Source organism: Canis lupus, chromosome 30 (genome assembly GCF_011100685.1).
Source record: "Canis lupus familiaris isolate Mischka breed German Shepherd chromosome 30, alternate assembly UU_Cfam_GSD_1.0, whole genome shotgun sequence".
Taxonomy (NCBI): Eukaryota; Metazoa; Chordata; class Mammalia; order Carnivora; family Canidae; genus Canis; species Canis lupus.
In genome coordinates this window covers 32,612,959-32,628,176 of record NC_049251.1, presented here as the reverse complement: position 1 = coordinate 32,628,176, position 15,218 = coordinate 32,612,959, and the positions used below count along the sequence as shown (strand labels likewise).

The 15,218-nt window shown below is 35.2% G+C and overlaps 1 protein-coding gene across 6 annotated transcripts in view; it reads right to left on the bottom strand.

Moving 5' to 3' along the window:
- Nucleotides 1-15,218, bottom strand: part of PIAS1 (protein inhibitor of activated STAT 1) — a 116,141-nt gene that overhangs the window by 36,109 nt on the left and 64,814 nt on the right. For all 6 annotated transcript variants that reach the window (XM_038580802.1, XM_038580807.1, XM_038580805.1 and 3 more), the window contains 4 exons: nucleotides 9,687-9,771; nucleotides 9,373-9,420; nucleotides 5,908-5,998; nucleotides 4,869-5,003 (listed from right to left, as the gene is read on the bottom strand). In XM_038580802.1, coding sequence (XP_038436730.1) covers nucleotides 4,869-5,003; nucleotides 5,908-5,998; nucleotides 9,373-9,420; nucleotides 9,687-9,771 — 359 coding nt within the window. The remainder of the gene's footprint in view (nucleotides 1-4,868; nucleotides 5,004-5,907; nucleotides 5,999-9,372; nucleotides 9,421-9,686; nucleotides 9,772-15,218) is intronic.

Genomic DNA, 15,218 nt, shown 5'->3' with positions numbered 1-15,218 from the left:
TATAAAACTAAAAGACTTCCTCTGGGGAAAAAAAAAAAAACCCTTACTCACCTTTTTTATTTATTTGATTAATGTTACGAGTATGATAGAAACTGGAGAAATGCTAATTAACACTGAAATTATGTACTGACAGCTTGAATCTTCAGTACTAGAAATTCCCCTCAGGCTTTTTATAACTTTTTAAGGAGAGATCAAGTAGAAACCACAACTACAAGTTCAGTGAAAAGGTATGTTCACTCTAGTTGAAACATGTAACCAAATTTTTAAAAGCAACAGCAGCAGCATCAAAAAAAAAAAAATGTCAGGTATTAACAAATGCCACTTGTACTGAGAATACGGAATTCAATTTTACATCACTTGAAAGAGATTCAGAGCAAAAAACCCCAAACTTTCACCGTACTATGTTCTCTCTTCTAAGTAGATGATATATTGTTTCTGCTAACTCTTCAAAGTACTACTTAATTCCAACTACTCATAAATATTGCATTACACTAATGTTTTTGTCAAATGCCTTCTCAAAAGTCTTCAAAACTGTCTATCAAGTTCACAGGACATTTTATCCACAATTAAGATATAATTTACTCATTAAATGTCCTCTATACCAGTATCTAAAAAACTCTTCTATAAACTATGAGAGTTTAATAAATGCTAAATGCAGTGATTATCCTGAAGTAGGATAAGAAGTTACAATATAGTTCACTTGTTTCCTTCAAGCTCTGTACTGGTTCTACTTTTTAAAAAAATATTATTGTCTTTTAAGAATTGAGATATAGGGGATCCCTGGATGGCTCAGTGGTTTAGTGCCTGCCTTCGGCCCAGGGCGTGATCCTGGAGTCCAGGGATTGAGTACCACATTGGGCTCTCTGCATGGAGCCTGCTTCTCTCTCTACCTGTGTCTCTGACTCTCTATGTGTCTCTCATGAATAAATAAATAAAATCCTAAAAAAAAAAAAAAAGAATTGAGATATAAATGACATAACACTGTGTAAGTTTAAGGTGTACAATGTGTTGATTTGACACACTTATTGTAATATGACTGTCACCTTAGCTTTAGCTAACACTAACTCTTCTATTTCCTTTGGGGATATATTTTTAACATTTCTCAGTGCTAACTAATAACACAAGTTAATCCCCCAAACAGTAAGAGATCCTACACAAAGAGTATCTTTACAAGTTAAATTAAAACTAGTGATAGAAAAACAGTCTAATAACTTATCTTCTGGGCTTTGGTAAAGAACAATTTTCTTTCAATGTTTTACTTCAAAAAGAAGGTCTCCAACCTGTAGACTGGGGTCTACACAAAGATCTTACCAGTAGACCATCTTCAAATCACTGAACATACCATCTTCTTTCTGAAGTTTGAAAGGCTTTCCTCTCTTCTCTTATGCTATATATCAGCACCATATTTCCCTCCCTCCTCTGTCACAGTTGGAGTCTTTTTTCAGAGGTCACTGTAAATACCCAGTAGGCTACAGGTTTCACCCACGGGCAAAAAACCCAGCACAAAATAAAACATTTGTTAACACCCTCTTCAAAAAGGAAGACAGAAAGGGGAACCCCAAGGTATACTAGAAGTAAAACATTTAGGATTTCAAAAACCTGATGGTGACAAATTAATTAGGCAAAGGAAAAAAAAAATATAATCTTGACAGGTGTCAGAAAGTATTCTGGTGAAATTTAAAATCCATGTCTCATAAAGATATCCAGTAAAAGAGCAATATAGGAGTACATTGTTAATCTAATTAAGTTCTGTCAAAAATTAATAGTAACACTATTAGTATTATTCTATTTCCGTAACACTAGTAGTATTCTCATTTTCATAAGGACCAAGTTGAGCATGTCCACTAGTACTCCCATTATTTAACATTGTTCTGAAGGTTCTAGCCAGCACAGCAGAACAAAAACAATTAATTATATAAGTACTAGGATTATCATTACGTGTATAACAATACTTTTTTTCAAACTTAAAACTGTCCACCTGGAAATACCAAGAAACCAATTAAAAAGCTGTTGGAAACAATATATGAACATAGGTATTATTAAGTAAATATTCGACTGTAAGTAGCTTTTAAATAAATCAACAATAAATAAATTCTTTAGAAAATATAACAGAAAAAAGATCTGACAACAGCAACTATAACAATAAACAACATAGGAATTAATAAAAAATATGAAATATTATAAGAAGAAACCTATTAAATTATTGAAGAACATAAAAAAGGTTCTGAATAAATAGAGAAACATACAGTTCCTGGAATGGAAATACTAAATACTACAAATAAATTAATCCTCCCTAACTTAATATACAAATTTAAAGCAATCTCTTTCCAATTCCTAGAAAGATTTGGGGGAGCAATGCAGGGAAATCCGGCTCCCTCTCTGTAATTACTCTTCCAACACTCCCGCTCTCCTCACAGCCTCCCTCACTCTCAGCTCATATTTTCTTCTCTAGCCCAAACTTAGCCTCTCAGCTTATTATCAATTGCCTATTCAGAATATCTCCCAGGCATCTCAAACACAAAAGCTTCAAAACTGAACTCGTGATTATCTCCATCTAGTCCTCCAAAGCAATGACAAAAACACACACCTAAACTCAATCCTTTTTCATTGTCTCCTCTATCTCAGCAATATTATTATTCACCTTCTCACTCCAAACAGAAACCCAGGAGTCATCCTTGACACTTCCTGGTCCCTCAGCTTCTATTTGTAATTTCTCTCTCAGTCCTACCGACCCGAGACTTCTCTCCATCCCCACTGCCATGCCTTCAGGCTAACACATGCTCTCTGCTACTAATACTTCAGTGATAGCTTGCTCCAAGCCGCGACGGAAGACATGACTGCTCTGCAGGATTCTGGCCTCCATTCAAACTGTTTACCACTCTGAAGAATAATCTTTTATAAACAGAAATATACTACCGCAAAATTCTCACCGAGAAAGAGAATATCCTTAACATTACCTCACAGGCCCTGCCTGGCTCGGCCCTTTCTCACTTCTGTAGCCTCATCCTGTGCACTGGTCTTCCCTACTCTCTGCACTCTAGCCCCAGTGGCTCCCTCTCAGTTTCCTGAAAAGAACCATGCTCACCCCTGTGCCACAAGGCTGTCTGTGGCTCTCTGTCTGTGGTTGTGTCCTCTGAAACTTTCACCCAAACTGCTTCCTTCTACCCTTAACTCTTGTATCAGTCACTACTTCCTCAGGGAAGCCCCACCTGAGCTCTCCCTAGTTCAAAGTACTCTTTTTATTTTAAAAAAGAGTTTATTTATTTATTCATGAGAGACACACAGAGAGAGATGCAGAGACAGAGGCAGAGGGAGAAGCAGGCTTCCTGCGGGGGACTCAATCCCAGAACCTTGGGACCATGACCTGAGCCACCAGGCACCCCCAAAGTACCCTTTAATATACTGTAAAAATCACCGCACACTTCTCCTTCATAGTCCTTCTAATAAGTATGTTCACCTTTTTGTTTTTGACCACTTGGCCCCAGATCTCAGGCTCTAAAAGCATTAGGACTTTCTTTTCTCACTATGGTACTGCCAGTTTTCAATACAGTGTGTGGCATACTGTAAGCATTCAATGCATTTCAAATGAATTAATGAATAGACATGAGCTAACAGGATAAAACTGAAATAAGCAAAAACATTCTGAAATTATCCCAGAAACAGAATGCAAGACAATACAAAATATAGAAACAATATAGAACAAATTCAGAAACATAGGATAAATAAAAATCAAATACATAGTAATGATGGCTTTTGAATCAGCATTTGTTTAGGTAATAGTGTTAGACCAACTGGCTATCTAAAAAATGTAAGTTCTTATTTCACACCATACATAACTTACAATCGATTAAATATTTAAAAGATTAAACAAAAAAACCTTAAAAGTCTAGAAAATAAAAATAAATATTTACGTAAGCCTGGGAAGGGCAGACAGACTTAAGTGTGATGGGGACTGAGGAGGAAAGACTCAGTCTTTCCCAAAAGACCCCCCCCCCCAAAAAAAAAGGTTAAAAACTGGCTCTATAATAATTTAAGTCCTCTAAACATTAAACAATCACATAAAGAAAAGTAAAAAGCAAATATATTGGAAACAAATATTTATAACATGGGAAAGAAGTCTTAATATATAAAGAATTCATAAATAAGAATAAGAGCAATAGAGAAATAAATATATAGTTTTAAAATATAAATCACAACTAACAAAATATGTTCATCAATCTTAGTAGTAACAAAAGGAGCACTAATCAGAGCAACATGGTGCTTTTATTTACCTACTAACCTTGGTAAAGATTTTAAAGAAGATAAAAGTATTGACAGGGTATGGGTCAAGAGACACACAAACACTAAAAGTCAGAGAATAAATTTGTACATCTTCTGGTAAGGCAATCTGTCAAAGTATACAACATTTCTTAAAATTCTGCATGCTCTTTGACTCAGCAATTCCACTTCTGGGAATGTAAGGGAACTATGATGTATGTATCCAAAGCTGTAGCTGCTAGGATGGTCTCTGAAACAGCAATGAATCAATCAATAAATCAACTAACTGCTCAACAATAGGGAATATACTAAATTATGGCATACTCATACTGGAATATGATCTAGCCATTAGAAATCATGCAGATGAACATGTAATGACATAAAAAGACGTTCATGATAAACTGCTGAGTGAAAGGATCGGGTTATAAAACAACGAACACTGCATGATCCCATTTTTTAAATGGGAACATGTTGAAAATTCATTTTGAGACAAAAATAAATCCTTTTGCAACTCATTTTACAATATCATTTACATACAAAGCTCAGGTAGCCATGGAGATTAACCCTTCCTTTATACTACTAAAATTTAGTAGAAATAAAAATCTACTTACTCTTCCAATTTCTGCAGTCCAAGAAACAACAATGGTGTTTGGTACTGTTGTGGACAATCGGACAAGTGAGGTGATATTAATTGGTCGGCTGGGTCGCTTTGGTTCCACACCATTTTTTGTAGGTGGAAGATAACCCTAAGGATGAAATATCATTTATTTCCACTTATTATTTCCACAATCACTTCAACTTCCATTCCTAAAGCAAACAAACAAAAAACTTCCTCTCTACATACTGGAAAATATGAATATTTTCATTAAAAAGCAAAGAAGCAAATATCTGTAAGCCTGTTTCCCTAAACAATCCTACAGTCTCATTATATAGTAAGCCTGAGAATAATACTGGCAATAGAATTTACAAATCTCTAAAACTTAAGAATCAGGATGAATTCATCGAGAACTTGGATAACTATATAAGAAACATTTTAAAGGTGACCAGTAACATCCTGCACTCTTGTTCTCTGTTTAAGACCCAGCATCCCCCCGACCCCCCAAAAAAAAGACCCAGCAACCCTCCCCTATTCTACCGTAGGCTTCCAGATTCACATGTGTACCACTGAGGTTTTGGTGAAACAACTTCTCGTCCCCTAAAATCTAGTATAACACTAAAACCACCACACCCAACTCCAAGTCCTAGACTTTGTCTCCACAGCTAATGTCACAGCTGTTAATTATACAAAGCTGGTTCAAGTGTCTCACGTAGTCACATGAATATACATCAAAAATAAAGATGTTTTCTTAGTGAAAAACTATGATTAACAACAGCTGTCATGACTTATTTGATAGCTATGTTGGCAATGCATTTATTTTTTATTTTTTTTTATTTTTATTTTTTATTTATGATAGGCACACAGTGAGAGAGAGAGAGAGAGAGAGGCAGAGACACAGGCAGAGGGAGAAGCAGGCTCCATGCACCGGGAGCCCGACGTGGGATTCGATCCCGGGTCTCCAGGATCGCGCCCTGGGCCAAAGGCAGGCGCTAAACCGCTGCGCCACCCAGGGATCCCGGCAATGCATTTAAAAAACAGCTTTTAGGACTTACCGGGAGGCTGCAAGGTTTTGTATTCACTTTCACACAAAGATTGGGTGGGAAATGATCTTCTTGTGGACAACTGGTTTCTGATAAACAAAACCTAAACAATAAAGGACAAATTTAACTTCCTTTATTAAAGGATGACCTCAATATTTCTGTTCAATAGCTAATCTAAAAGGTTGTCAAACTTAACAACACAACCAAAACTACTAAAGCTAGCCATGTCCCATGATGAATAAGCACATTTAAACAAATTGAAAATAAATAATTCTATCAATGTAGAGTTTCAGTGATCACGACTATCAACCTACAGTTGTCATAATATATCCAATCCTTTGCTTAAGCATGTTCTAGGAAGGAAAATAAAGGCTCTGTAATGGAAAAATTAAAGAAATTCTGAATAAAAAAATTAAGTTATCTTAATATAGAACATTTCAGAGCTAGGGTAACATGCACTGTAATTTTCTAAGAGGGAGATATAATACACAGTAATTCCCAAACTTACAAAACATTCATTTTTTTGGTTCTCAGCATAATATACTGAAAATGCTGTAAATCCATCCCTAAGACCAAATTCTTTCCACTAAGCTAAGGTACTCCATTATTCCATGAGAATTGAAGGTGTTGAAAAATAACATTATTTGTACTCTATCCACATACATTTAAAATACTATTATATAAACTCATGAAAACATTAATTTCTAAATTAAATGCATAATCTTTTTGGAAAACTATGGATGGCTACATAATTTGTACATTCTCACTCTGCTCATGCTTACACAGATAAAGAAGTAAATTATTAATTTGCTATTTAAGATATTTTAATAACTTCCTTAATCACAATATACAGCTGAGGCTCATCCTACCTTTACAGAATGTTCACAGCATCTCTGAGTTATATGTTAAGAAGAACCCTACTGGAATTCTGTGAAATATTTATTATACACAAACATCTTCCTTCTTCTACAGTGTAAGGTCGACCTGTTGGCTGTGGAATCTGTGTATGGGAGGATCTACAAATTGGGACAATTTTCTATGTACATATATATATTCATCTGTATGGGGAAGCAATCTTTAGCTTCTATCAGATTCTCAAAAGGATAATGACTCATAAAAGGGTTAAGAATCAGTAGATGTACAAAGATTTTCTTGAAATATACATAGCAACACAGATGTCAAAGCTCACAAGATCATCTCTAAGCCCAGCAAAACCTATTACAGGCCAATTATTTATACTGCAACAGTAAGAGGGTGCCACCATGTTTTTAATAAATTATTCCAATGCAGTGATAAATTTAAAACATGGATTCTGGCTGCCTGAAGCTATAGAAAAGAATGATTTATATGACAAGTTGATTCCTATTCAATTAAGTAAAAGGTGAAAATCGAAGCCACTCTAACAAACTAAAGGGAAAAGAAAAAAAAAAAAGGAATAGTAGAAAGTTGCTGTGAAGGAGTTCATGGGGATGGGGAGGGAAAACAGATACATAAATGAGAACAGAGTAGGAATCTAATAGAACACTGAACCTAATTCTGACCAAATTTATTTTCATGCTTTAGATAAAATTTATAATTAGCATAATAGATAGGTATACACTCCCAACTTAAATAATACATGGGGATTATAGACCTAGTTAATAAGGGTAAGGGGGCTGAGATGAAAAATAACCATTTTATCAAAACGCAAAGACTGCCTAACAATTACCAAATATAATACAAAATGGTTCTTTTTTCATCAAGTTCTGGAGATAAATTTGAACTGAAAATGGCTAAAACATTTTTAACTACCAAGATTCCCTCAGAGCCTATGAAACAGAGAGTTGATCTATCCTAGAAAGAAGACGTTCCTTTGGAATATGAACCATACCTGTTGCTGCATTAAAGAATGCGTATATATATCAATATAAAATATTGAAGACAGGAACTAGATCATTTGTTCTAGATCTATGGTTTTCAAACTTTCTTTTAGTCTTGGGATTCTTTCTTTAAACGAAAACTAACCCAGAAGCAAAAGATTATCTAAGCAGCACTACTACTGTGGTTCAGAGTGTGTGAGTGTCAGGGGGAGTGAGGGTCCCAGCACAGACTCCTAAGAGTGGCTCCAAGCAACAGTTTAAAACCCACCGTTTGAGGGACACTTGGATTACTTAGTGGCTGAGCATCTGCCTTTGGTTCAGGGCATAATACCTGGTCCTGGGATAGAGTCCCACACTGGGCTCCCTATGAGGAGCCGGCTTCTCCCTCAGCCTATGTCTCTGCCTCGCTCTCTGTGTCTCTCATGAATAAATAAATAAAATCTTAAAAAACATAATAAAATCCACTGTTTGAAACAATAACGTCATGTATCAGTATGACCAAAATATAAACTGCTGATGTGGGAAGTAAGCAAAATTACAGCAATATGTAATTATGAAGGCATCATACTTTAGTCCTTTATTCAGTCATTATCATATTCTGCCTCTGACAGAGGATAAAGCACCTTTTACATAGGAACATCTTTGTCAGTGCCCCCTAAAATCAAGACTTCAACCTCTCCTCTGCTTTCTCGCTGTTTTCATCACTCAATTTTTAAACCAAGATCAGAGGTTTTCACATTCCCTGAAGCACTGAGCAGGCGCTTTATTCTCTTTCTGATTTCCTAATGTATTTATTATTTATACACACATCTTCAGATCCAATTATTGAGACTGGGCTATTTGACTTATCCTTCCCACTTTAGGGAAAATAGGTTATTGAGGAAAACAACTGTCTTGTACTTCCTCTTCTATTTCTATTGCGACAAGACTACTGTGGAGCAGTTTGGTTCCCACAGGGATAGTCATGGGGTAAAAAAAAGTACCATAAGATGGTTTATATAAGACAGACTTATTAACATAAAAAGAAATCTTAGATAGCCTTAGAAAAAAATGAGCTAAGAAAAGAAAATGAATAAGGGGAAATTGTGAATCTATACTGGAAAATTTTCCATTCATCTTTGCAAAACTATAAAGAGATGTCTTGTGAAATCTAGAACAGTGTTTTTAAATTAATGACTTAAAATACAGAGCAAAGCAAATTAAACTGTTTTGGTTTTTGTTAGTCTGTGAGACACTGTAAACTTAACCTAAGTACTAGTCCCTTATTTACAGTGGTTTGTCTTCCATACAGATAAAGCATTTGCACTATCACAAAAAGAGTAGTTTTAGAGAACCCACACTATCATATCATTTAAATATAACATTAGCTGGAGCTTCTCAATCATCTAGAGGCAACCAAAATGGAGAAACACGGTTAGATATATGGCACATGATTTGTTATATTAAAATGTAAACTGGATAAAAATTAGGAAATTTCATAACAGGAGAAGGTCTTCCCTCACCCAAACATCTAAACCCAATATTTTCAATATACTTATTGAAAACTACATAATCTTTTAAAATCTTTAAGAATTATTAAATTTTAAACATTGGATATATACTATAGGTGACACTGTACCTTAACTGGACCTGCACTGTGAAGTCACATTTGGTCCCAGAAATATCCCTAGAAAAGACAGTAAGAACTACAATTATTTAGAAAATATGCACATGAAAGCTGATTCAAAGACACTGTTATTCCATAAGTTTTTCAAATTATCAGAGATTTAACTGTTCTTTGGATAACTAACACTATAATAGTATCTTCAATACTAATATTTGCATGACACTAATGGTCCCCCAATACATACACATATAAAAAATAAAAAATCACTTTATACACATTACTGGTTTCAAAGGCTAAAATGCAAGTTACACTTGAATAGAACTTACATGGAACTACTGATTTGCTGCACTTGTTGTGGTGTCAATGCAAATGCAAAACAGGTTTCTCGAAAGCGCTGACTGTTGTCTGATGCTAAAGAAGAAAAGAATTATACTTTTAATTACCTTCAAATTCATCAATAGAGAACATAACAGCAAGAAAAAAACAAAACAAGCCCAATCATTGACATGACTTTAATTAACTGGAATGTATTCTAGAGTTTAGATAACAAGGCAATTAAAGTACAGAAAAGTAAGAAATGTGCCAGTTGTAATGTAACAGAAATAGCACCAAAATGGCTAATTCCAAAAGCCATATCAGGATTCAAATTCAGAAAACACATAATCAAAGAAACACTAATCAAAAATTATCTAATCATATAAATGTGTTCATCTAAATAAAAAGCACACTTGTATAAAAACATGCTTATCTTAATTTTATTTAAAATAGAAAAATATAAACTCATTTAAAGATAACATGGTTCTTGAGCTAAGTAACAAACATACCCATCTGGAGATCTGCACAGGTGAAGTGACATTTGGTCTTCAAGGCAAAATAAGAATTTTATCATCTTCTGCCTAACTATATCATGCAAGTGCTTATACAGTGAATATCATACATAGTTTCTCCTAAACTTAGATCATCTGATTTGATTTCAAAATCTGCCTATGGTCACTATCTCAAAGGAGGAAAGAGTTACAAAAAGAGGGGAAGGAAGGGAATGAAGAGAGGAAGAAAGGGAGGGAAAGGGATCCCTGGGTGGCTTGGCAGTTTAGCGCCTGCCTTTGGGCCAGGGCGTGATCCTGGAGACCTGGGATTGAGTCCCGCGTCGAGCTCCCTGCATGGAGCCTGCTTCTCCCTCTGCCTGTGTCTCTGCCTCTCTCCCTCTGTCTCTCATAAATAAATAAATAAATCTTTAAAAAAAAAGGGGGGGGGGAGGGAAAGGGGAAGTAGGGAGAGAGAAAAGAATGAGAGAGCAGGCAAGTAAGGACTGGTCTGTGTAAGAGTAGGGATTCCTACAGTATACTGCTGTGAACAACAATTCTATTGGCTCATACCAGTTACGTATATATTTTAAAAATAAGCACTAAGGTTTCCTCAGTGCTTGGACTTTAAAGAAGCAATGAATGTGCAGCCCAGTGGCTCAGCGGTTTAGCACCACCTTCAGCCCAGGGCGTGATCCTGGAGACCCGGGATCAAGTCCCATGTCAGGCTCCCAGCATGGAGCCTGCTTCTCCCTCTGCCTTTTGTCTCTGCCTCTCTCTCTCTGTGTATCTCATGAATAAATAAATAAAATCTTAAAAAAAAAAAAAAAAGCAGCAGCAATGAATGATTGCTGAATGAATGAAGGAATATGACAGCTTAAAAATACCGAACTATTTAAACTGTACTTTTCAAGGGTAATTTTCTGGGACAAAAGAATCACTAAAAGTTACTACCAAGTAAATCCTGGACTCTGGGCCATTTAAACCCATGCAAAAGAAAGAAAAAGTAGCTGAACTTGGCCATCTCTTGTTTAAACGGGGTTTGATCTGACTTGCAAGCAACACTTCCTCTACAATTACTACCAAATTGCAGTATGCCATGCTGAAAAATCTGTATAAATGTTCACGATGAGAAAAAAATGGAAAAGATTACTGCTGATCTACAATTCCATCTCAATATAGAAGTATCTTTTAAAGGCCAGATTTGCATTTCTGCTTTCTGTGAACTGGAAAGGATTTTTTTTTTTTTTAAAGAATCTATCCCCAAGAAAGAATTACTAACCAGAAAGCTATCTTAATTATGAGGTACCAATCTGGCAAATGGCTGATAACCTAGTACTAGAATGCAGAAAAGCAGATAATTTCCTCCATCAAACAATACAAGTAACTCCTTTGCTTCTTAAAGGATAGATCTCTATGAAGATTTTAATCCAGTAGGCTTAGCCTAATTTAGATTTCTGGCTCCATTCTAAAACAGTGTTAAAATAATTTCCCAAGTAAAAAAATTCGTATTTCTCTTTAGGCAAAATCTGAGGATTCATTTCAGAATTAGGAGTACAGTAAGTTTTGGACACACACATGCAGATTTAGATATAGAGGACATGAGTAAAATAAAGGAGTTGCTTGTGTCACACATAGAAATGAGGTTTATTACTTAGTAACAACCTCTATTTACAAACTTGTTAGATTATAATGCTCATGAAGTTATTACAATTTATCTGGAAAAGCATCTTTCATCTATGTGGTTTTCAAGCTTAATTTCCAAAATGAATGCCAGTGAAGAACTTAGAGTTTTGTCTTAGATAATAGACTATGTTAAAAACTCTTCTGAAAGGCAATTAAGCTACTATTATCCGTTTCAGAAAAACTCAGGCCAAACAGAATCACAGAATCCTCAAAGTGAAAAAAAGAGTCAAACATATTATCCAAAATACTCACTTCCAATGTTGGGGGTATGCGTCTCAAAAGGTACACAAGACAATCCACAGGGATACAAGAGAAAGTATCTACCTACCTTGTAAATAAGTTTTAAAAAGTTGAGATTTTACATGAAATCTCAAATCTAATTTATAAAAATATCTAAAATTTTACATAAAACCTTTTTAAACTTCTATTTTTGTTTTATAACATACAGAATATTAGTATAATAGTTTAATAGATATCACACACACATACATATATGCTAAATTATTTTACTGAGAGGTGTATATGATCACATGTTTGCAGACTGCCATTCTAGAGTTCAATTCTCCTTTCAATCCTTCCTCATGTTTTGTTTGGACCCTTTTAGAGGTGGGAGAAGAGTGGCCGTTACATTGTCAGGCAGAAGATGGCTGGTATTAACAGTTTAATTGTAAGAAAGCGTGCAGCCCTATAAAGAGTAGCAAAATTTAGTGGAAAGAGATGAGATCACATAGACCCGGATTCCAAACTGGTTTTGCCACTTACTTGTCATATGACCATAGGTACTCATTCACTCTGTGATAGTTTCCTCTTCTAATATTTAAGCATAAACACACACATACACACAAAACTTCATAGGGTTATTTTGAATATAAATAAGTTAAGGTATTTCAAACATCCAACAATTTTCTTTTCTATCTGCTCTCTTCCTTACACCCTTATACTGAGTCAAAATACATAATGCTGTAATTTCCACTCATCAGTGTCATATATCCAGTGACAGTCATTCTTCAAATATTTTAGACAGCATTAACAAGTCCCTCTTTCTCAACTCTTCCCATTGTCTTTCAGGGGAGACTGCAGAATTACTCACCATTCTGATCCTCTGGACATCGCCCAGGTTGTAACACCCCTAAAGTAACAGCAAGAACTGGACACACACTGTCATAGCATATATGTTTATTCTAAATATTTGTTGACCCTCTGTACTAGTCCATCCCTATGGGAAGGTTATTCCAGTACCACTGACATTAGCCTTGGCCAAAGAAATGTGAGTGTAAGTGTACCACTTCTAGGCAGATCTTTATGAGTTATCCTTTGGCTTCACCATTTTTCATTCCAGTCCACCCTGATTCTAGAGTGGAAAGAACATAAAGCAGAGTCACAGTCAATCTGCAACTAATAACTAACATAAACGAGACATAAACCTTATTTGCTGTCACTGAGATTTATGGTTGCTTATAAACTATATATTATTCCAGATGTGATATGACTAAAAGAGTATTTTTGCACAACTACCATCTACTATTGCTAATCTACACAAGAGTCATGAAGAAAAGGTATCTTTTTTTTTTTTTTGAAGAAAAGGTATCTGCTCCTTGTTCACATTTAGAAATTGATGTTCAAAAAAAAAAAAAAAAAGAAATTGATGTTCAAAGTCATTATGCAACTGTCAAGGCCTCATACTAGGTTAAGTAGAAGCAGAATTGAAACTCAGATCTAGGGGATCCCTGGGTGGCTCAGTGGTTTAGCGCCTGCCTTTGGCCCAGGGCTTGATCGTGGAGCCCCGGGATCAAGTCCTGCATCAGGCTCCCTGTGTGGAGCCTGCTTCTCCTTCTGCCTGTGTCTCTTCCTCTCTCTCTGATGAATAAATAATTAAAAAAAAGAAAAGAAAAAAGAAAAAAGAAACTCAGATCTAAACACCTCCAAAACCCATGTTCTTTTCATAATACAGGTCCATTAGGACCCCCAACCTAGGTGGTATATTTCTTTTAATGCAGCCTAGCATTATACTGGATCATGGAAAATAGGAAAAGAATGATCGACTTATTCCTTCATCATAACTGGTTATCATTTTTACATATTTCCTTTTAATCATAAAGTCCACTTTTAAAAAATCACCCTTGCAATGCCTAAGTGGCTCAGCGGTTGAGCATCTGCCTTCAGCTCAGGGTGTAATTCCGATCTGGGGATCAAGTCCTGCATCAGGCTCCCTCTGAGGAGCCTGCTTCTCCCTCTGGCGAGGAGCCTGCTTCTCCCTCTGGCTATGTCTCTGCCTCGCTCTCTGTGTCTCTCATGAATAAATTTTAAAAATCTTTAAACAAAATATAATAATTTTTAAAAATTCACCCTTATCACATTTTTCAATTTTAATCTCTATTACCCAATCTTAATTATCACATTGTATGAAAAACTTAATTACTCACTTGATTAGCTATTTAGGTTGTTTCTAATTTTTCATTATTTGAAACAACTCTGAACATCTTTGGGCTCATATTTGTTTTTTGAAAGGGGAGGGTAGTTATTACTTTGGACCAATTTCCAGATGTGGCATTTCTAGGTCAAAAATTATGGAGATTTTTATGAATCTTGACACATCACGGAAGTGGTTTTCAAATGGTTGTAAGGTTATATGTAAGACCACCAGCAATTTATGCATCTACTATTTACCCCCTACTATGGTCTTCGTGAGAGTTGTGCTAATTTAATGGGTGGATCATGGTAACTCGTTAGTAGTTTAATTAGCATTAAAGAGCTCCCCCTCCCAAAAAAAGTTTTTTCCCCGTTTGTTTAGTTTCCTATTTAATTATCCAATCTTGTCTTATACCCATTTTTATATTTGCACAGAGGTTTCATATATAAGAACATTAACCTTTGGAAATCTGCTGCAAATATTTCCCCTAGGCTGCTATATATTTCTTCATTTGGCTATATTTTGGATGATATACAAGTTAAACTTTTATGTAGTCTAATCTGTCAACCATATCCTTTGCAAGTTCTAATTGTTCCTTTCCTTAGGTTTAATCAATACACAATTCAATTCTTTGGCTTGTTGTTTTACGTAATTATTAATTCATCTGGAACTTATTTTAGTATTTTAAAAATCTAAATTTTAAAAATCTAAATTTCTGTTATTCCAAATTGCTTACAGTTATACTAACACCATATGTTAAACAATCCTTCTCATCCCTATGAATATGTGTGTTTCCTTTCTCATGTGTTAAATGCTTATATCCAACATGTTCCATTTCCAGGTTATTTTCCCATTGGTCTTTTTTATCCTGGTGCTGGCACTCTATTTTTTAATTGGTATAGATTATGGTTTAATATCTTATAGTTAAGTTGCTCTCCACTCATTCTTTTTTCAGAACT